Source organism: Ziziphus jujuba, chromosome 3 (assembly GCF_031755915.1).
Source record: "Ziziphus jujuba cultivar Dongzao chromosome 3, ASM3175591v1".
Taxonomy (NCBI): domain Eukaryota; kingdom Viridiplantae; phylum Streptophyta; class Magnoliopsida; order Rosales; family Rhamnaceae; genus Ziziphus; species Ziziphus jujuba.
The window spans coordinates 24,308,565-24,330,756 of record NC_083381.1 but is presented as its reverse complement, the minus strand read 5'-3'; the positions used below and the strand labels follow the sequence as shown (position 1 = coordinate 24,330,756).

The window sequence follows — 22,192 nt, the reverse complement described above, 5'->3', positions numbered from 1 at the left end:
CGGACCTATAATTAGTAGACCACCCCATTTAAGTCTTCGTTGCAAATGACTAAAAAAAAAGAAAAACTTAAAGAGTATTTGTTAATTATTTTTTACTTTTAAATACAGTGTTCAAGAGCATCTCCAACTGTATGTAATTTGGACTTATGTCGTTGCTAAAATATAGAAATCTGCTCCTATTTTGCTTCTCCAACGAGCCATTGTATATTGTTAATAAGGTTAATTTAATTAATATATTATTTATATCTATATTTGAGAAAATTGTGGGTTCAAGTTCGAAATCTTAGAATATGAAAAAAATTATTGTAAATAAAAAATAAAAAAATGATTTTGCCAATTCCCTTTTTGGTTGACAAATTTAACAGTGAATACCATTATATGAGATCTACACGGCTTATTTGGACCAATGTTTGATTTATTGGTAAAATAATCTTGAAGTGGGACCCATGGCCAATTTCTAGAGAGAGCACTTCTACTGCAGCACTCTTTCCGTACATTTTTTTTCTTCTTCACCATTCCTTCCTCTACATATTTCTAATGGATAAAGTCTGGAGAATCAATCGAATTAAATAGGCACATCAATTCTGAAAGCAACGGTAATATTGGCAATGACAGTAGGACTAGTCACAAATTTTAAAAGGCAACGGTAAGGAAATTGTTATAATATAAATAATATATTATAAATTTAATTTCTATCGAAATTGGATTCATCACAGGTTCTTCATAATAACTTCTTCATTCTCATCATTTATTTTTGCTCTATATCATTTAGATTATCTTCATAATGTTTTTTTCTTCGATTCCATTGATCTATGAGAAATAGAAGAAGTTCAATATAAAAGAAGGTGGATGAAGACAAGATAAATAAACCCGATTATAAGATAAATAAATGTGATTAAACTTTAATATAATGAAAGAATAGTAATTTGGTATTGTCTTTTTTTTTTTTTTTTTAATATTTGCCATTGGAAAATCAATACTAAAATTTGATGTTGACATTTGTTATTAAAGAATTCATGTCAATAATAAATTTGAAAATTATTGTAAATCTTTAAATTGTTAAATCGCAAATGATGATGCTATAATCCTTAAGGATATATACATATATATATATATATTTTTATAATTTTTCTTATGATGAACTCTGTAACGGGGGAAAGAAAAAACGAAAGCAATTGACAAATGATAGCCTCTTTTGAAACAACAGGCCTGGTATTTTTCCAAATTATAAATAAATGTAAGGCCCTACAATTCTTTCTCCAGGGACAAGACATGGATGCGTAGTCGATTTGAGTGAACAGAAAAGAAAAAAAAATGTTAGTTGTTAATTAAAGCCCTGCCAGTGCCATGTTGCCAAATGGCTGTGCGCATAAATTTAAGATTTTACACGCATGACCTTGTTCGCTTCAGTATCCAAAGGGGACTTAGAAGTTAGGACTTGTCATTCAGTCAAGCCAGCAACTTATATTAACTTAGAAGTTAGGACTTGTCATTCAGTCAAGCCAGCAGCTTATATTAATACTTTCTTTACCCATGTTAGATTATCCTAAGGACGCTAAAAATATGATGTTTTTCAACTTTTAAAAAAGAAATACCACTAAATTTATGTGAAGCTTATTTGCTGCTAACTAATATTATTGTTGCTGTTAATATTTTATTATGTTTTTAACTGAAACCCACTGATTTTAAACAAATAATTAAAAATAAAGATTTTCCTAATAGGCCAAGTCTACCATGAACTCAGCATAAAGGTCTGAACAAGGAATTTTTTATTATAAAATTGGTGGTTGAATGTTTGGTGTACATTAATTCTAAACGTACTGCAAAACCCGCTGTTTATATGCACGTTTATTGCATGCAACTTGCAATTGACTAAAAAGTTTGTCTTTCTTCTATTTGTTTAGTTATTAAAATGTTTATTTAGTAGCCAAGTTATGCTTGAGATCAATACAAAAACATTCAAATTATTGAGCCAATTCCATATCTCTAAACTTCAGTAGTTTAATCAATACTTTGTAAAGCTAAGGAAGGTTAACTAGAACGCAAAAAGGAGCCCAATTTAGTCCGCCAAACCACTGTTTGGTGGAAAAATGGATTCCTTAAGTTTGCATGAGGCTCAGTAGAAAGATGATGAACTTATTCAACAAAAGGAGTACCAGAAAACAGAGGACAAAATAGCGGAAGCAGAGGACAAAACAGAGAAAGCAGGGGACAAAACAGAGCAGCAAACGGAGACCGTAACCAACATGGGACGTGAACTATACTGGGCTGCAGCAAAAGGCGAAATCAACAATGCCATGTTGGCAAGGAAAGACGAGCTTCAAAGCTTACTCCAAATAAGAACACAATCCTTCATATCTGTATCACATCAAGAACCACTGAAGATCCAGATACAACCAAGTTTGTTAACAAAATGCTTGAAAAATGTCCGGCACTGCTGATGCAGCCCAATACAAAAAAATGAGACTCCCCTTCACATAGCAGCAAGGTACGGACATGCTTCGGTAGTGGAGATGCTCATTAAACATGCACAAGCTCTTCATCCTGAAAACCTTGAGAGAGGTGTAGAAGCAGCCAAGAAGATGGTGAGGATACGTAATCAAAATCAAGATCCAGCTTTCCATGAGGCTGTTCGATTTAACCATCTAAGCGTGTTGGAGATATTGATCAATGAAGACTGCTGTTAGAGTTGATAATGCGAATTCTTATTGATCCGACCCAAAAAGCTCACTGCGACCCATTTTGTGAATTTATTTTGAGGGAAAAAATGGAGCTCTGTGGTGGTGACCGAGAGAGGATACAGTGACCTAGTGTCTAAGATGTTAGACGAGTGCAAATCACCGGCTACTGGTGGTCCTGATGGCAGAAATGTTCTGCATGCTGCAACCATACGCAAAGATGAAGGTATGGTGAAATTTTTTGTGTGTATATATATATAGAAAATTGTTTATAAAATGTTAATCCATTTATGTCTAGTCGAACAACAACATATTACTGTATGGTTTCCATGGCACTACTGCGTGCTGATATATAAATCTTCAAAAACTCAGGCTAAACAGGTTCAGCCATGAAGAATTTAGTTACATATTTTCCCAGATACCATGTGTAGATTCATATTTATTCTCACGATTACGCTCCAGCATATTTTCTTTAACAAATAAATGAAAACTAATTATTTTACTTTTTTTTTTTTTTTTTTTTATCCTCTTCTCGGATTATTATATATAATGCTAATTCTGTTTCCTGGAAGTAACACATTTGATTTTTCTTCAATTTAGAAATGATTAAAGAAATCCTAGGAAAAATGGGAGGAAAGGGAGCTCAAATGTTGGAAGAAGCAGATGAAATGGGCTGGACTCCATTACACCATGCTGCAAAAATGGGATATCTTCCTGCAGTAAAACTGCTTCTAGAATTACCAATTGGTAGAGAAAAAGCAGCCTACAAGAAAGATAAACAAGGAAACACTGCTCTTCATCTTGCAGCTGCTTTAAATTGTAAGGAGATAATATCAGAAATTATAAACTGGTGTCCAGAATGCTATGAATTAGTGAACGAAGAAGGCCGGAATATTTTACACTCTGCGGTGCAGAACAATGACGTCTATCAACTGGCAGTGTACACTATACTGAAAACGAATGCATTCAGCAACTTGTTAAATGAAAAGGATGCTAAAGGGAATACACCGCTCAATCACATTGCCATTTCACTTAATAGTGACCGGCTTGATGATCTCATTGACCACCCTAGAGTGGATAAGATGGCATTCAACAAACAAAATCGAAATGCCTTCGACCTTGCTTCCACTTCTAAAGTTTTTGCACCAAGGAAGGTAAGCTGTTTTCCATACTTCTCCAACCACACCCAGATAAAAATAAAAAAATAAAAAAATAAAAAAAAAAAACACTCTTTACTCCGCCGCCACAACACATATACACGGGTAAAATTGATATATTCATGAAGATTAATCTCTTTTTAACCATTAGGAAAAATGAATTGATTTCGTAAAAGTGAAGTCAGTAATTGGTCATTTTAAACGCATCACATTATATGCCTTTATTTCTTGCGTAGATATTGCCTGGTAGAATGCTTGTTACTAAGACACAATCTTTTATTTATTTATTTACTTTTTTGATCAACTGTTAAAAAACACAAATAATAATAATAACAGCAACAACAATAATATTAATAATAATAATAATAATAATAATAGAATCTTGAAGCACAAATCTTATATTGATATAAGAAAAGTAGGAACTGTCACTTTAAGATCATCACAACGGTTTTCATCATAATCTTTTTTTATCATCCTTTTGGATTGCTTCAAGGGATGTTGTGCATTTAGAGTATATATGAGTCTATAGAAAATTCATTTTATCTTCCTCTCACCGACTTGTATAAAACTCAAATACATGGCAATTCAATGGCTAATAATAAAGATTGTGATGGTAAGTCTATCAGAATATAGGAAAATGAATGATATATATCTTTGTAAACCTTATTCAAGATTAATAGATAGAAATTTATCAATGCAGAAATACTTTAAACGACGTTTGCAAAAACACGGTCTGAGGTTGGGCCTTCGAATACCTCGCTTAAACAATGAAGTGGAAGAAAATGGACGGGAAAACTCCGCTTTAAATGAGCTAGAAAAAGCACAAAACACTAATTTGATAGTTGCTGCACTGATTGCCACAGTAACTTTTACAACGGGTTTTACTGTACCTGGAGGTTTTTTTTAGTGAAAAAAAGGCACTCCAATACTTGGAAAAAGCCCAGCATTCAAGACGTTTGTCATTATGGATACCTTAACCATGGCCCTCTCTAGTTCTGCTGTCTCTATCCACATCTTTTTGAGATTTAGAGATGATGTGTCAACGTTATCATGGTACTTTTTAACAGCCTTTGCCCTCACTACCTTGGCCATGGCAGCCATGGTGGCTGCATTTGTTACAGGCACATGTGTCATTGGATTGTCTGTCTTCATTTTTTTTTTTTTTTACCAACTATTCAAGAAGAGTTGTGGATGCTAAATCAGTTAGGTGGTTGCACCGTGCAGTACCACTCTGCCGCCTCATGTTGGACATGGTTTGTGAGAGGTGGTAGAGTTGTACTCCGGGGAGTAGGGGTCAAGCTGTTGCATTAATGTTTGTATTACCTCCCGGGACAAAATTTTACTTTTTACAGCGTTCTAATTTCTCGCCATCTCTTTAAATTTTAATTTTGGTATTATATGTTTCTTTTGTCTCTCAAAGTGATAAAAAGAAAAACTAAGTGAATAATCAATTACTTCATAGCAATTTTAATGCTTCTAACTATAGATAAACGTTGCAATATTGACTTATATACAAAATCTCACTTATATCTTCTTCTTCTTTTTTTTTTTTTTTTCTGTTTCTTTTTTTATGGAAATCTAACTTAGGGCACTTCGACGCCAAACTTCACTAATCATAAGCTAAAAGACATTCCATGGGAGTGAAATAACATTAGTTTGTCCGAAAAAGAATCCTTAGTGTATCTACCAGGAGCTTTTTATCTTTTTTCTAACCTCTCAACTCATTTATGGCACCGAGAAAAAAAACAGAAAACAAAAAAAAAGGATATGAGAAGTACTTTCTTGTTTTGTTCAATCCCTTGTTTAAATAGTTCTATGAATATATAAGGATTTTGCAGACCAAACCGTAGAAACTATTATGGATTACTCAAACTTGTATGGTAACATCTATACTCTTGACATCGCTTGATAAACATACTAATCTACTTTCTATGTCAGGACCCGTCCAGAATTCCTTCCTCGGAACCCTAGACAGCCCTGATCCCAGGAAAACCCTACCGAACCCTCCAACGGAAAATCCGGCAGAGTCTCCCCTAAGGGATTTACTTACCACAAATTACCTGCACTGAAAACACACTTCTAACAACATCCCCTTATTCCTCCCACAGACTACAAATTGATTCCACAAATTGCAGCACTTCAAAAATAAAACAACAGCAGCAACCCAGTGCAAAATAAATACAACAAGAGTGAAAGAAATAGTACAACTGCAATAAAGAAGAACAGGGTACTTCACGAAGTAAAACAGCGATGAAGATCAAGTCCGCTCTGGATGAACACCGACAACCTGGTACCTAGAGGAACGGAATTTAAGAGTGTGAGATGCTAATCATCTCAGTGAGTGACCCTAACTACTGTACAATATAATACCACGGTAATAAGTATATAAATAATTAATTAATTGGAAATAATAATTTCTCTCAAAACCCTTACAATTCTCTCAGTTGGAAAAGTTCCCCTTTTAAAACCTTTTCACAAAACCCTTGTTCGTAATCCCCGAAAACCAAGATATCAATTAATTCACTAAATATCAAATAGAATATAATAAGTCAAGCATCCGACAATTTTGATTTAAAGGAAATTAATTTATTGAATAATTAAGTATAGAGAAAATTAAACCAATTTAAGATCCCCAACCAAATAAATACCAGAACAGTAATAATTATATTTTTAATTCCAATACAGTTTCAAAACATTTTATTTTTAAAACACAGTTATGAAAATCAGTTGATGCACCCACTATATACCAGTGGCGCCAACAGTACCCAGCGTCCCAAGGTACCGCCAGACAGGAGGTTATAGAAAGAAACCGGCATACGGTCGCGTGGCGTCCCACTGCGCCGCTGCTAACCTGGTGTCCCGGCCATGGGGGGTGGCCTACCCTCATCCGATGGCAACCACAGGACAACCTCATAATATCAACCGCGCACTACTCACACCCACCTGCGTGCTAATCATAATATCACCTGCGCGCTACTCACACCCACCTGCGCGCTAATCACAACCGTGTGCACACTAACCATATCACATATAAACAGAACACCAGTACGTGCACGGTGCATCCAAAAATCATAAAATCCACAAATTTAAATTATAAAACAAATTTCACATTTTCATAAGCATAGCGGGCATAATCCATCCGCTTGAACCGGGAAATTCTCCACAATTTCTTTATAATCAATACCATAAATTCCATGATTTTCAAATCCACCAACTCCCAAATTCATCAATTCAAATATCCATATTTTTCCAAGCATAAATAATTTCTCGAATTATAATAATTAAACCTCAAAATATTCCATGGGCATATTTTATAAAAATTGAAATCACCAACATAACCAAATATTTTCTTTGAAATATTTGAAAATCAAATCGTGCCCAATTTACCATTAAAACCACACCAATTTCAAAATCCTCAAAACCATAAAATAATTTCACATGGCATAATTTTATAAAATACGCATTTTCTTAAATCCAATAAATTCATAAATAATTCCACAATAAATCCAATAAATATTTGGCACAAGAAATTAAATTCCAAATATTTAAATCACACATAATATATATTCACAAATTAAATTCCCCAAAATTAATTTGAAGGTGGGTCACTCACCTGGAGCACGCAATTAAACCATGATCCACCACGGGATCAATTCTACGACTCACCGGTGCTCCTAGAACACCAGTACGTGCACGGTACCCGGAGGGTCAAAACACAAACGTTAACCAAAATGGTCGAATGATATACCGAATCGAAGCTCGTGGGACGAGGATCACAAATCCGGTCTCCATCGACCCCAATTCCGCCGGAGGTGGCCGGAATTTGGTCGGGAAGGTTCGGCCGGTTTTCAATCCCTCGTATCTCGCAAACCGCTTCGAATTTTTGGGATTGGAGGCCATTTTTGGATTCAGAGGACCCAAAATAGGGGGAGATGAGGCTTAATTGGGACTGGGCTGGCCGGAAAGCACAAGAAAAGAGGAGAGAGAAATTCTGACGGCCGGCGGCTTCTCCGGCCGGCGCGTGTACTGTGTAGGTGGCCGGAATTTGAAAACACAGGAGAGAGAGGGACGGTCGGGAGAGAAAGAGAAAGGTACTGTGCGTGTGTGTGTGTTTCGGGGAAGAAGAAGGGAAAAAAGAAAAGAAAAGGAAAAGAAAAAAAAGAAAAAAAAAGAAAAACAGGTGTTTTCCCACGTGGGGAAAAGAAAAGAAAAAGAAAAAGAAAAAAGAAAAGAAAAGGAAAAGGAAAAGAAATAAATAAAATAATTAAATAATTAAACAAAAATATTATTATTTAAAATAATAATAAAAATAATTTGATTTTACACATGGTTGACATGTGGCATTTCACCATGGTGACACATGGTCACCTTCAGTAAGTCGATGTGCCACGTGTAAAAATAATAATAAAATAATACGGTATTTGAAAAACTTTACAGGTCCATAACTTTTAAACCACATGTCCAAATCGGACGTGCCGCCAGTCCACGGACTCGTATCGACAAGCACTTCACAACCATGTATGAGTCAAAGCTCAACCTTGCATGAATAAAAAGTCAACCCCGGCACTCCTTGGACAGTTTGGACCTCAACTTGTTTTGCTCATAACTTTCAAACCGTAACCCCGTTTTCAACGTGCTACTAGTCTACGAACTCGTGCCAACGTGTACTTTGTAACAGTACCTCAGTCAACCTCGAATTCCAACCGGAACAAAAAGTCAACTTTTGACCCCTTCGGTCAACGGTCAACAGTCAACCTTGGTCAACGTGCAAAAATTCCGACATGATTCGGGACGGGGTGTTACATTCTAACTACTTAAAAATTCCATATACCTAAGCTTGAATCATTCTATTATCCATTGAAAAAATTAATATTGTAAGGACCAAAGCGAGAATGATGGTAATTTAATATATATTAACTAAATTTGTTGAAAAGTCAATAATTTTTTTGTTATCCAAAATAGTAATTTTATCATTAAGTTGTTCAACATTATAACTATTAGATTGTTATAAAGGTTATCTTTGAAATTATTTTCTTATGTAATGTTTTTAACTTTGAATATCCCGCACCGGGGTAAATAACTAAAAGAAAACAAAGCTTTAAAAGCACTTTAGCGCCTTTAGTTTAAGCAAAGTTCATTTTGGAGTCTATAAAACTAGTTAGGCATTATGACAAAATCGTTAAATGCCATGGAACTCCAATGGTTCATCTATTTTAAACCTTTTAAACCCATTTTTATTAAAAAACAGAAAACTGAAAAATATAATTTAGGGTTAAAAATAACTGTCAAGGTTCCATTAGTACTTGATGGTTTTGTTATTGACATGTGACTTTTAGGACATAAGGAAAAAATAAAAGGCACTAATATATATTAACCTAAAACAAATGCATAAAAATCCATCGCAGTTAAAAAACAAAAAGACAAAAAAGTGTGTAGCCCCTGCAATGACCTCAGTACAGTACCATGATCTGGACACCTTTCCACTTAGAAATTCGAGTCTTTACGGGCTAAGGATTTTATTTTTCTCATGAAAATTGAAATTAGCTTTTAAAGTTATTTAAAACTAATATTAATTTGATTTCCGATTGATATTGTTCAAATGACAAAATATTCTTTTCTTTTAAATTTAATTAGGTCCATAATTAAGTTTGGTTCATCAACGTGTCCGTAGTTATATAAAACTTATCTATCAAAAGAAAATGTAATCGATCACCACGACCAAAAAATTATTCAAACTTTCCTAATTTTTTCTCACACCTCTTGTTTTGTCTAAGGCCCATTTGATTGATATTGTTACATCATAATAGGCACTTAAGTAAGAAAAATTTTAACTTTGAGACCCTTAGTTGGAAATTTTTGAGATCAGAAAACTCTTTCAAAAAGGTACCCTTTGCTAACTATCTAGATAGAAGTCTATGCTTGAGTTGGAAACTTCAATGAAAACAGATACCCTTTTTGTAATAGCTCATTCCACCCACATGAGATATTATCCGCTGTGGGTCCAGCCCGTACGGTTTTATCAAAACGCTTTTCAATGGTTAGGGATCCTACCCCTTCACCTGTCAGTCCCACTGGCCCGGGCCTCCTAGGCCCAACTGATATACTGTCCACTTTGGAAGCACGGTGGTGAGCCCAAACCTTCCCCACACGATTTTCTACGAGTCTCACGGGTTAGGGGTCCCACCCTTTCACCTACCAGTCCCACTGGCTCAGGCAACCAGCTCTGATACCAATTGTAATAGCCCAGTCCACCCGCATGAGATATTATCTACTTTGGGTTTAGCTCGTACGATTTTATCAAAAAGCGTCTCAAAGGAAATGTATTGTAACAGTCCAATCCACCTGTATGAGATATTGTCCGCTTTGGTAATAGCTCAGACCACCCGCATATGAGATATTGTCCGCTTTGGGCCCAAAGCGGACAATATCCATATGCGGGTGGTCTGGGCTATTACAAGTACATATATGGGGCATCTAAAAGCTTGTAAAATTCATACATTTTCAAAATCAACTGTGACAGCCCAGACCACCCACATGTAAATATTGTCCGCTTTCGGCCCAGCCCACACAGTGTTGTCAAGACGCGTCCTAATGGTTAGGGGTCCCACCCCTCACCTGTCAATCCCACTGGCCCAAGCCTCCCAGCCCAATCAGAATGTTGTCCGCTTTGGAAGCTTGGTGGCTAGCCTAATCTTACCCCTCACGGTTTTACTTCCCTCATGGGAACATGTCAACAAGGGAAAAGTATCCACACCCTCTTATAAAGTATGCTTCGTTCTCCTTTCCAATCGATGTGGAATCTCACAATTCACTCAGATGGAAATGTTCCCCTTTTTAAAACACTTTTAGAAAACCCCATAATTCGTATATTCCAAAATAAGAAAAGTCCATAATTAAAATAAATGAAATATTGCTAAATTAAATTTTACCTTGAGAATAATTAAATAACAATTAATAGAATTTATAATAGAATACCTGAGGTACACAAGGTCACAATATATAAATAAATAAATGCTAAAATTCATATTAGAAGCATCTAGCATAAATCAAATTAATCAATCAAGAATTAAATCAATGAAATAATCAAGAAATACTAATTAATAAATAAAATTCAATTAACATGCAATAAATAAAATAAGAGACACCAATTAATTAAATAATAAGACCACAATTAAATCCATTAATTTTAAAACATATTTTCATTTAAGAAATCATGTCAAAATATCCTAACGCACCATACCATATACTAATGATGTCTGACGGTGCCCAGCATCCCAAAGCACCCTCTAACGGGAAGGTTAAAAGAGAACCTGCATCCGGTCACCTTGGCATCCCACCGGGCCGATGCTATCAACAGTCACCTGGTCATGGAGGGGGCGGCTGATGCTCACTGTGCGTTATACCCTGCTAGCCCTTAAGTCCAATGGCCTAATCATGCTCACTAATCATATCCATGTAACTCCAGTATAGAACACCAGTATGTGAGATCTCATATCGGTTGGAAAGAAAAACGAAGCATACCTTAAAAGAAGATATGGATACCTTTCCCTTAAGACACGTTTAAAACTGTGAGGGGAATGTTTAGGCTAACCACCTTGCTTCCAAAGCGAACAGTATCTTGGTTGGGCCTGGGAGGCCCGAGCCAGTGGGACTGGCAGGTGAAGGGGTGGGACCCCTAAACACTGATGCGTTTTGACAAAACCGTGCGGGCTGGGCCCAAAGCGGATAATATCTCTTGCGGGTGGACTGGGTTATTACAGTTGGTATCAGATCTAGTACCCGGATCAGTGTGCCAGCAAGGACACTGGGCCCCAAGGGGGGCGGATTGTGAGATCCCACATCGGTTGGAAAGAGGAACGAAGCATGCCTTAGAAGATGGTGTAGATACCTTTCCCTTGAGATGTGTTGAAAACTATGAGGAGAAGGTTTGGGCTCACCAACTTGCTTCCAAAGCAGATAGTATCTTGGTTGGGCCTGGAAGGCCCGGACTAATGGGACTGGCAGGTGAAGAGGTGGGACCCCTAACCACCGAGATGCATTTTGATAAAACCATGCAGGCTGGATCCAAAGCGAACAATATCTCATGCGGGTGACTGGGCTGTTACAGGTATCCACACCGTCTTATAAGGTATGTTTCGTTCCCCTTTCCAACTGATTTGGGATCTCGTAATCCACCCCCATTGAGGCCCAGCATCCTCACTGGTACACCGATCCGGGTTCGGCTCTGATACCAATTGTAACAGTCCAGTCCACCTGCATGAGATATTGTCTGCTTTGAGCCCAACCTGCACCGTTTTGTGAAAACACGTCTCAGTGGTTAAGGGTCTCACCCTTTCACCTACCAGTCCCACTGGCCCGGCCCTCTTAGGCCCAACCGAGATACTGTCCGCTTTGGAAGCAAGGTGGTGAGCCCAAACCTTCCCCTCATGATTTTCTACGTATCTCTAGGAGACAGTAATGCGTCTCACGGGTTAAGGGTCCTTCCCCTTCACCTGCCAGTCCCACTGGCCCAGGCAACCAACTCTGATACAAACTATAACAGCCCAGTCCACCTGCATGAGATATTGTCTGCTTTGGGCCTAGTCCATATGGTTTTGTCAAAACGCGTCACAAGGAAAAAGTATTCACACCCTCTTATAAGGCATGATTCGTTTCCTTTTCCAACCGATGTGGGATTTCACACTTTTGCTTTCATCTTATGTATCAAATTTACATGTTTGAATTTGACAAAATATAAATACCATAACGCTTTCATATTGCATATGATACAAGTTTTTATATAAAGGTTAATTATAGAATTTACCCACCTAAAAAAATAAATAAATAAATAAAAAGTGAAAAAAATATAAATTATATTTTTAAAAAATAAAGAAAAGAAAACTGAGAAAAAATAGAGAGAAATTGAAAGAAACCAAATAGGGAGAGTGCAAACAAAAAATCTGGTTGTTGATTTTTATTCTTTTTATTCTAATGTGACAATCATTTTTCAAAAAATAATGTATATATATATATATATATCTACATCAAAAAGAAAAACTAAATGAGCAAATACTAGCATTATGTTCCACGGCGAAAATCCCCCAATCCTCTAATTTAATAAATTTTTTAAAAAAATAACGATAAATTTGCAAATTACAAGAACCAAAGATTATATATTTAAAGTGTTTTTTTCCCCCATCTTATAACTAGAATACGAGCAAATTAATGAACACAAATTTTAGTTGATTGGCTATATCATCTGGATTAACCATATATTGAACTCCAGCTAGCTATCATCACATGCATATAGAGCACATATATCAAGTAGTTTTTGTTTGGATTTGATGAGAAAGTACTATATATCTTTTTGTCTTTATTCTTTTTAGATAAACAAATATTTGTTTTAAAAGAGAGACAGCAACAAATTAAGGGGTGTAATAAACCGAATTTCGTTAAGCATTAGCATTCTCAAATTCAACTTATATTATTTTAAGAATATCCAAATTGATATCAAACTTGTAAAATTTTAAATATCTTATTCAAAATTAACTCAGATCCACTTGATTTATTATTATACAAAAGACTAAAAACTTGTACATCTAATATTCTTTGTAGTATTAAATTATTAATAAATTCCACCTATTCTATTAACTTTTAAAAAAACTATATAATAAAATATGTAAAAATATTATTTATTTCTATAAGTATTTAATATGTTCAAATTGATAATATAATTTTATATAAATATATATAATTGACAAATTTAAACTACTTATAAACTTCATTTATTGTTCAAGTTTAATTCGTAACCTCTATTGATTATTTAAGATTGATTCAGTTTTTGTATGAACCGAGTTTAATGGAGCTGAAACTGAGCCAATGGAGCCTATTTTTAGCTCTAGCAACAAGATTAAGACTATATAACCTATGCTTTTTTAATAAATAATGCAGGGTAAGAAAAAGAGGGGAAGAAATTAACTAAAGAAGACTTTTTGAGTCAACAAGAAAAGGGCCATATAAATGAAGATAAAACATTTATTTTTGTGGGGTTTGAGTTTTGTCGATTGTTACCACGTACGGTTACTTTATGTGGATACACGTTTTGTCCATATTTGGAAAAATATGAATCAAATTCACGTTTTATATTACATTGGTCCTATGAAAATGTTACACCGAATTCATATGCTTGAGTCAGTCATGTGGTTGCATGAGAGATTTGATAAGATATTTGTACATAAAACTTTTCTTGATAAAGTGCTTTTGTAATTAACCTTGACAACATTATCCCACGCTACTTATATATCTTCCTCCTTTTACACGTTAATGTGAGATCTTACATCGGTTGGAAAGGAAAACGAAGCATGACTTATAAGGCTGTGGATACCTTTCCCTTAAGAGGCCTTTTAAAATCGTGTGAGCGAGGTCCAAAGAGGACAATATCACATGCTGGTGAACTGGGCTGGTATAGTTGGTATTAAAGCCAAGTTCTCGAATCGGTATGCCTGCGAGGACGCTAGGCCCCAAGAGGGGAGGATTGTAAGATCCAACATCGGTTGGAAAGGAGAACCGGTCCAAGACCTCTCATCGGAACCCTTGACAAGCCCTGATCCTAGGAAAACACCACCGAATATTTCAGTGGAAAATCCGACAACATCTCCCCTAAAGGAAAGACTTACCATAAAATTTACCTGCACACTCCTATATGGTACCACCGTATCCCTCCCATCTTACTACAATGATTTCCACAATGCTAGCACTTCGATAACGATTTGTATAAAACATATACATATATATATGCAATAGGAATAATCAACTAAATAAACAATCAAATATACCTTTAATCATTCACGTTTGCCCACACCACCCACTTATTACCGTACATTTTAAATACATTTCAAATATTGTTTTACAAAATATATCGATGCGTAATATAGGAAAAATAAAAATAAAACAATCATCACATTAACAACAATAATAATAATAGTAGTCATTTTCATGATAAAAATAGTATTAATATCATCTGTCATATTTATCCGACGGTAATCACTTGTCCAAGGGCTATCACATAATCACAGCTGTCCCAAAAACTATCTTACCTGCCCAAAGACTATCACTTGTCCAAGGACTATTATACTTGCCCAATAGCTATCTTTCTTACCCGTAGGCTATGATACTTATCCGGATATACCATATGATAAAAATAATAATAATAGAAATAATACTAATAATAAAAATAAAAATAAATAATGGCAATAATAGAAATAATAATAATAATAATCATAATGATGATGATAATATTAGTAATAATGAAAATAATTGTAAATATAATTCTGATAAATAATAATTGTAATATTAATAACGAGAATAATATTAATAATAGTAATGACAATAAAAGTAATTAAGTGTAATATTAGGAAATCACGTTATAAATAGATAGAATAGTACAAGGTCACATAATATTTTAAAATTCAAAATATATTATGAAATATACACTCGTATCAGGGGTACAAATGATACCCTACAACATGCTGCACAATCTATGATTTCAGTTGTCGCCGACACCCTGCTACCAATACAGTCCGGGGTGGTTGCCTAGATTGACCGTCCAATCCCCTGTATTCATAAACAATATAGTTACAGGCTAGCTCTTCATGGACGACATTGGATCGCTGTCCCCGTACAATATGATACATACAAATATAAAATATATATATATATATATCGACAAAGATACTTGATGCACATACTATATACCAATGGTGTCATACGATATCCAGCATCCCAAAGCACTGTCTAACAGGGAGGTTAAGGAGAGAAACCAGCATACAGTCGCGTGGCATCCCACTGCGCCGCTGCTCACAGGCGTCCTCGCCATGGAGGGGGGTGACTGATGCTCACTGTGCATTATACCCAGTCTGCCCTCGGTCCGATGTCAACCACAAGACAACCCTATAAATCAGCTTGCGCGCTAATCACATCCACAACTACAGAACACCGATACATGTATGGTGCATCAAAAATCGATAAAAATTTTATAATATTATATTTTTATAATAATATAATATAGTATTATAAAATTTGAATTTTTTATAAAATACATTTAAATTTATGCATTTTTATCCTTTTAAACAATCATATAATTGAATATAACAAAATTTTCAATAATAATAATAATATATATGTACAATCAATTTTGCCAAACCATATAATGAATATTATATAACATTATATTTAAATCAATTAAATAGCATAACAAATTAGACAATAATTTTTTTAATTTTCTAATTAATCATAATACTTTTCAGAATACATACATATAATTACATATATCCACTCGCATACAAACACACATAACATCCGTATATATATAATTATATACATTTTCATATAAAATCACACATCTCCATAAATATATATATATATATATATATATATGGAAATTCTATGGTGAGGACGGTCCGCATGAGGACCGCAGTATTAGTGACAATTTTTCATAGTATTAACGACGGTTTTTTATAAAATCGTCACCAATACTATGAAAAATTGTCACCAATACTGTGGTTCGCATGAGGACCTTCCGCACCATAGACGGACTGTATATATATATACCCAAAGCTTTAACCGTGTATATATATACATATACATATAGGCATCATATGTTCACAATATATGTGTGTATATGTATATATATATATATATATATATATATATAAATCAACACACATATTAACTCTAATTTTTCATATCATAATTCCAATCAAAGATAATAGACAAATTTACAATCTGTAAAGGTCCTTTTTCACCTTCTAGCTTAGTATTGGATATCTAAAATATATTGTGAACATATATGATGCATATATGTATATGTATATATATATATATATATATATGCATCATATGTCCACAATATATGTGTGTGTGTGTGTATATATATATATATATCTATAAATCCACACACATATTAGCTCTAATTTTTCATACCATAATTCCAATCAAAGATAATAGATAAATTTACAATCTGTAAAGGTCCTTTTTCACCTTCTAGCTTAGTATTGGATATCTAAAATATTATGAAAATATTGGTTAGGCCTCAATAAAGAAAATGAAAATACTATTAGGATTCTAAACTCCCAATTTCACTCCACGGCTCAATAATTATCAATATTGTCCACCCAATTGGATAAAATACAAGGTGAGCCGATTGGCCTAAACTCAAAATTTGGGGTTCTTCAACATCTTAACAATTAATTTAAATTAACCATTCCTTTAGCCTCTAACAATCATTAAGAACCCAAATGTAATGGCAATTGGCTAAGGACTTGTCCAACCTCTATCCAATTTCAACATAAACACAACCTATCTCCATCAATGGCAACTTCCTAAATACCCAATTATAATTCACATTCTAGCTACCAATTTGAAGCATACGATGATAGCATCAAGAATATACCTTCAATTGGTCCAACCGCCGCCGGATATCGCTGGAATCCTGATAGGAAGTTGCTGTCGAAATGGGCTCTGTCATATCTCACGAATTAGCAAGATTTTAGCCAATCCGAGCTTGGAAACGGACTCAGGGAGCCCAAATTCATGGGAAAGGACTAGTCACGCAGTCAATAGTCGCCGAAAAATCGGCCAACAGGGAGGACGCCGGTCTTTGGTGCTGGGCACCAATCCCAGCTCGTCCGTCGGCCAACCGGCCTAAGATTTAATGTTCGGGCTCGCCTAGCCGTGGCCCATCCCGTCACCTGGCGCATGTGGCCGTCCGATGGCTGGAAAAGATGCAAACAGAGAGAGAGAAGGATCGACGGGACGAAGAAGAAGGAGGAGGAAGGAAGGAGAAAGTCCCCTGGTCTTTTTTCCCCACGTGGGGGAGAAGAAAAGAAAATTGAAAATAAATAAATAAATATATAAAATAATATTAAAATAATAATATAGTATATAATAATAAAATAATGTAATATTTAAGTGTCTGAAATATGACATTTTCTTATCATGACACATGGCACCATTTATAATGTTAGACATGGCATCACTGTTAACGCATACTTACAGATCGATAAATAATAACAATTGTCTCAGAAAAACCTTACAAGTCCATAACTTTCTAACCACATGTCCAAATCGGGCATGCCGCTAGTCTTCAAACTCATATCAACGGGTACTTCACAATCATACGTAAGTCAAAGCTCAATTTTATAAAAATAAAAAGTCAATTGTGGCATCCTCAGACAGTTCCGACCTCAACTTGTTTTACTCATAACTTTCAAACCGTAGCTCATTTTTCAATGTGCTACTAGTCTATGGACTCGAGTCGATGCGTACTTCGCAATGGTGCCTTAGTCAACCTAGAATTCTTACTGAGTCAAAAGTCAAAAGGTCAACGATGATAAACTTCGGTCAACTTGAGAAATTTTCAGTTTACTTCGGGATGGGATGTTACACCTTTCTCTTTAGAGGCCTTTTAAAACCGTGCGAACAGGATCCAAAACAGACAATATCTCACGCGGATGGACTAGACTGTTACATTAACATCGACTTTTTGTTTATGTTGGAAAATACATAGACATTGACTAAAACGAGTATTGGCTCTTACTTTAAAGTTTAAAACATAAGAAAGGAAATATATATATATATATATATATAAAATCTTCTTTTGGTAATAATATATATTCAAAGTCCTGATCATATCGTAATATTTTACAGTCATAAAATAAATAAAAAATAATATTTTTTTTTCTTTTTAAATATTTTAAAAGTGATTTGTCTTATTTTTGTTTTGTTTTTTGGTTTTTTTTATTTTTTTATATTTTTATTTTTGTCATGTAATGACCTATATATGTTGCTTGCTTTTGTCCAGTTGTGGTAGGAGCTACCCTTTAAAGCACTTATGATCAAGCTGAAGATTCTTTCCAAATTGTCAATCGATGAAAGTTATAATCTCATATGGATATGGGTCTTACTTTTTCAATTTTTTATTATATCTACTTGTGCCTTTGGCATGTGAGGGTTTGAATTGCTTTTGTACCACTTGTTTCCTTGAAATGTGTTGTTTATTTTCTTCATAATTCACAAAAACACTTACAAGCTTAATTTATTTCGTTCATTTTCTAAACATAAATAAAAATTAATAAATATGAAAAAATAAAAAATAAAAAATAAAAAAAGTTGAGCATCCATTAGGTATAGATATTTTACTTTTTCATTCATGTTGTAGCTCAGGAGGTTGTCCTTGTGTGCCTACTATTTTGCCATCATAGCATGCAGTTGTCACATGCTTTTACATCACTTTTGTCCTTTCTAACAGGAATTATTGTCCTCCCATCAAACAGCTTTTAATTTGTTCAATATTCCCAAGCTACCTGCCATTTCTTATCGATAACTTGGACCAGCTTTTGTGTCATTTGCAATCAACGTTATCCATTAATGGTTATAAAACTAATTAATCCATTCTCGCACGCTCGGGGGGGGGGGGTGGGTGGGGTTTGTGTTTTGGGCGGAGAAGGTAGAAAGGAATCTTTTTATTTTTTTAATAAGAAAAAATATAAATATACTTTTGGCCGCTATTTTGTCCCCGATACAATTGAGTGTACCAAACTTGAAAATTTTCAATTGAATGCTTGAATTTTCAATTTGGTAAATTGGATTAATTGAGATTATAAACCTCAAACAACTAGCTAGGTGCTAGGAGCTACATATATACTTTGAAAATTATAGAATGTTTTTCACGTGACACTTGAAGATGATTTATCTTACATCAAATATCAAACTGTGTGGTTTTAAAATTGGGATTGCTAACAATTGTTTTGTTATGTTTTTCACCAGACCAGTAGTAGTGTTTTGGAGAAAAAATGGATCCCTTTAGTTCGAAAGAGGCCGAGAAGGAGTCTGACAACGTTATGCAACAAGCACCTGACCACATGGGAAATGCTGAAACAACAGAGGAAGCAGAGATCATCACCCACATGGGTAATGAACTCTACTGGGATGCAGTAGAAGGCAAAATTGGTCCTTCCATTTCAGAAAAAAGGACCAACTTCCAAGTTTACTTACTCCAAACAAGAACACAGTTCTTCATATCTATATCACATCTCTTACTTCCAGAAAAACTCGACCGACCGAGTTCGTGGAAGGGATTCTGGCATTGTGTCCATCGTTGCTGTTGCAGACCAATGTGAAAGGTGAGACTCTTCTTCACTTAGCTGCAAGATATGGGCATGCTTCAATTGTAGAGTTGCTCATCAACCAGTCGAAAGCTCTTCATCCTCATGACCAAGAGAGAGGTTCTGAAGTAGCTAAGCAGATGCTGAGGATCATCACCAACGATGACAAGGACACAGCTTTTCATGAAGCCGTACGATTTCGTCATCTAAGCTTGGTGAAGATGGTGATTTTCAGTACTCTGCTAATGAGGCAGGCGAGACTCCACTCTATATGGCCGCTGAGAGAGGATATAACGACGTCGTCTACGAGATATTGGAGAACTGCAAATCGCCAGCTACTGCCGGCCCAAATGGCAGAAACGTTCTCCATGCTGCAACCATACGCAAAGATGAAGGTGCCATGACATATTTTGATATGTAAGATAAATTAAATTGGAGTTCATAGCTGTTTTTTTAACGAAAATTGGAGTTCATAGCTTTTACTTTATATTATTTGTATACATTTTTTCTTAAATGATATTGTGTAAGATTATTCCAGAAGGAAACAAACGAAAAAATGTTTGCTAGAGAAGGAAAAAAATTGGAGTTGACAGTGTGTAGATTCATATTCATTCTCAGTGTTAGGCTTCTACACATTATTTTTAACAAATTAATGAAAACTAAATATTTTTCATTTTTATTTTTTTTATCCTCTTCTCAGTTGATATAATTATTATATATATGCATGCTTCTGTTTCCTGGAAGTAACATATTTGATTTTTCTTTAATTTAGAAATGATAGGAAGAATCCTAGATCAAATGGGAGATCTAATGTTGAAAGAACCAGATGAGATGGGCTGGACTCCATTACATCATGCTGCAAATACGGGATATCTTCCTGCAGTCAAACTGTTTGTAAAATTACCAATTGGTAGAGAAGCAGCCTACATGAAGGATACAAAAGGAAACACTGCTCTTCATCTTGCAGCTGCTTCATCTTGCAACGGACGAAATTATAAAATGGTGTACGGAATGCTGTGAATTATTGAACAATAAAGGCTGGAATATTTTACACTCCGCCTTGCAGAATCATGACCCTCCGTTTTTTATCTGGCAATGGACACCATACTGAAAAAGAATGCACTCAGCAACTTGTTAAATGAAAAGGATGCTCACGAGGAATGCACCGCTCCATCACATTGCCATTTCACTTGACAGCGATCGGCTTGATAAGCTCATTCATCACGCTAGAGTGGATAAGATGGCATTCAACAAACAAAACCAAAATGCCCTTGACCTTGCTTCCACTTCTGAACCTTCTCCACCAACGAAGGTAAGCTATTTTCCATACTTCTCCGACCTCACCCAGAAAAAAAAAAAAAAAAAAAAGCACTCTTTTACTCCGGCACCGCAACATATATACACGGGTAAAATTGATATATTCATGAACATTGATTCGTTTTCAACTTTAGGAAAATGAATTAATTTGGTAAAAGCGAAGTCATTAAATGGTCATTTTTAACACATCACATTATATGCCTATATTTCCTGCATAGATATTGCCTGGTAGAAGGCTTGTTACTAAGACAAACAATCTTTTATTTATTTATTTATTTACATTTTTGAACAACTGTGAAAAAACACAAATAATAATAAGAATAATAAAACATAGAATCTTGTACCCTTTTCAATTTTAAGGTTTATCCCATCCGTACAATATATATATATATATATTTTTTCAATAGTTTTCGGATGTAGTTAGTTTTTACCTCTTTGCTAGCTCACATTTTGTATCAATCTTTATCAATAAAAGACTTAGCCTGGTTTTGCTCGTGGTTTTTTCCTGTCAAAGGTTTTCCACATAAATCTGTGTGTATTTTGAATTTATTCTTCTATTGCTATTGTTTTTGTTCTATTTTTCGTATCATAATGACTGATAATAAAGGTTATGATGGTAAATCATCAGGACAAAGGAAAGTGAGTGATAAGTTAAATCTTTGTATACCTTCACTCGAGATTAAGATAAGTTACATCTTTGATAGAAATTTATCTATGCAAAGATGCTTTAAACGACGTTTGCAAATACATGGTCTAAGGTTGGGCATTCGAATGAAAACTCACTTTGATGATGAAGAGGAAAAAAAGGAAGAAAACAAAGAGGACAATCCTGCTTTAAATGGGCTAGAAAAAGCATAGAATACTAATTTGATAGTTGCTACACTGATTGACAGGACCT

The 22,192-nt window shown here is 34.9% G+C and overlaps 2 protein-coding genes across 3 annotated transcripts; both read left to right on the top strand.

Moving 5' to 3' along the window:
- The first annotated feature begins 2,819 nt into the window (after positions 1–2,819).
- On the top strand, positions 2,820–5,096 carry LOC125423261 (ankyrin repeat-containing protein At5g02620-like). The gene is made up of 5 exons (XM_048476932.2): positions 2,820–2,904; positions 3,279–3,832; positions 4,536–4,731; positions 4,903–4,975; positions 5,060–5,096. Exons 1-5 carry the CDS (start codon positions 2,820–2,822, stop codon positions 5,094–5,096), a joined length of 945 nt encoding a protein of 314 aa, XP_048332889.2.
- Positions 5,097–19,318: 14,222 nt separating this feature from the next.
- LOC112492246 (uncharacterized) lies at positions 19,319–21,372 on the top strand. 2 transcript variants are annotated; one of them, XR_009638367.1, is made up of 2 exons: positions 19,319–20,394; positions 20,750–21,372. XR_009638367.1 is itself a non-coding variant. In XM_048477988.2 (2 exons), the coding sequence occupies exons 1-2, from the start codon at positions 20,249–20,251 to the stop codon at positions 20,995–20,997; spliced, it is 372 nt and encodes a 123-aa protein (XP_048333945.2). In that variant the 5' UTR covers positions 19,319–20,248; the 3' UTR covers positions 20,998–21,372. The 2 variants fall into 2 exon arrangements, 1 of the variants encoding a protein (XP_048333945.2); XM_048477988.2 differs by having other exon boundaries at positions 19,319–20,372.
- Positions 21,373–22,192: the final 820 nt, after the last annotated feature.

What these genes read in the sequence shown, in the direction of transcription:
- LOC125423261 (XM_048476932.2), top strand. Translation starts at nt 2,820, where the DNA reads ATGTTAGACGAGTGCAAATCACCGGCTACTGGTGGTCCTGATGGCAGA. An exon ending in AACCATACGCAAAGATGAAG is followed by an intron (nt 2,905 to 3,278) that starts GTATGGTGAAAT and finishes TCTTCAATTTAG; the next exon opens with AAATGATTAAAGAAATCCTA. An exon ending in GGCACATGTGTCATTGGATT is followed by an intron (nt 4,976 to 5,059) that starts GTCTGTCTTCAT and finishes TGCACCGTGCAG; the next exon opens with TACCACTCTGCCGCCTCATG.
- LOC112492246 (XM_048477988.2), top strand. Translation starts at nt 20,249, where the DNA reads ATGGCCGCTGAGAGAGGATATAACGACGTCGTCTACGAGATATTGGAG. An exon ending in AACCATACGCAAAGATGAAG is followed by an intron (nt 20,373 to 20,749) that starts GTGCCATGACAT and finishes TCTTTAATTTAG; the next exon opens with AAATGATAGGAAGAATCCTA.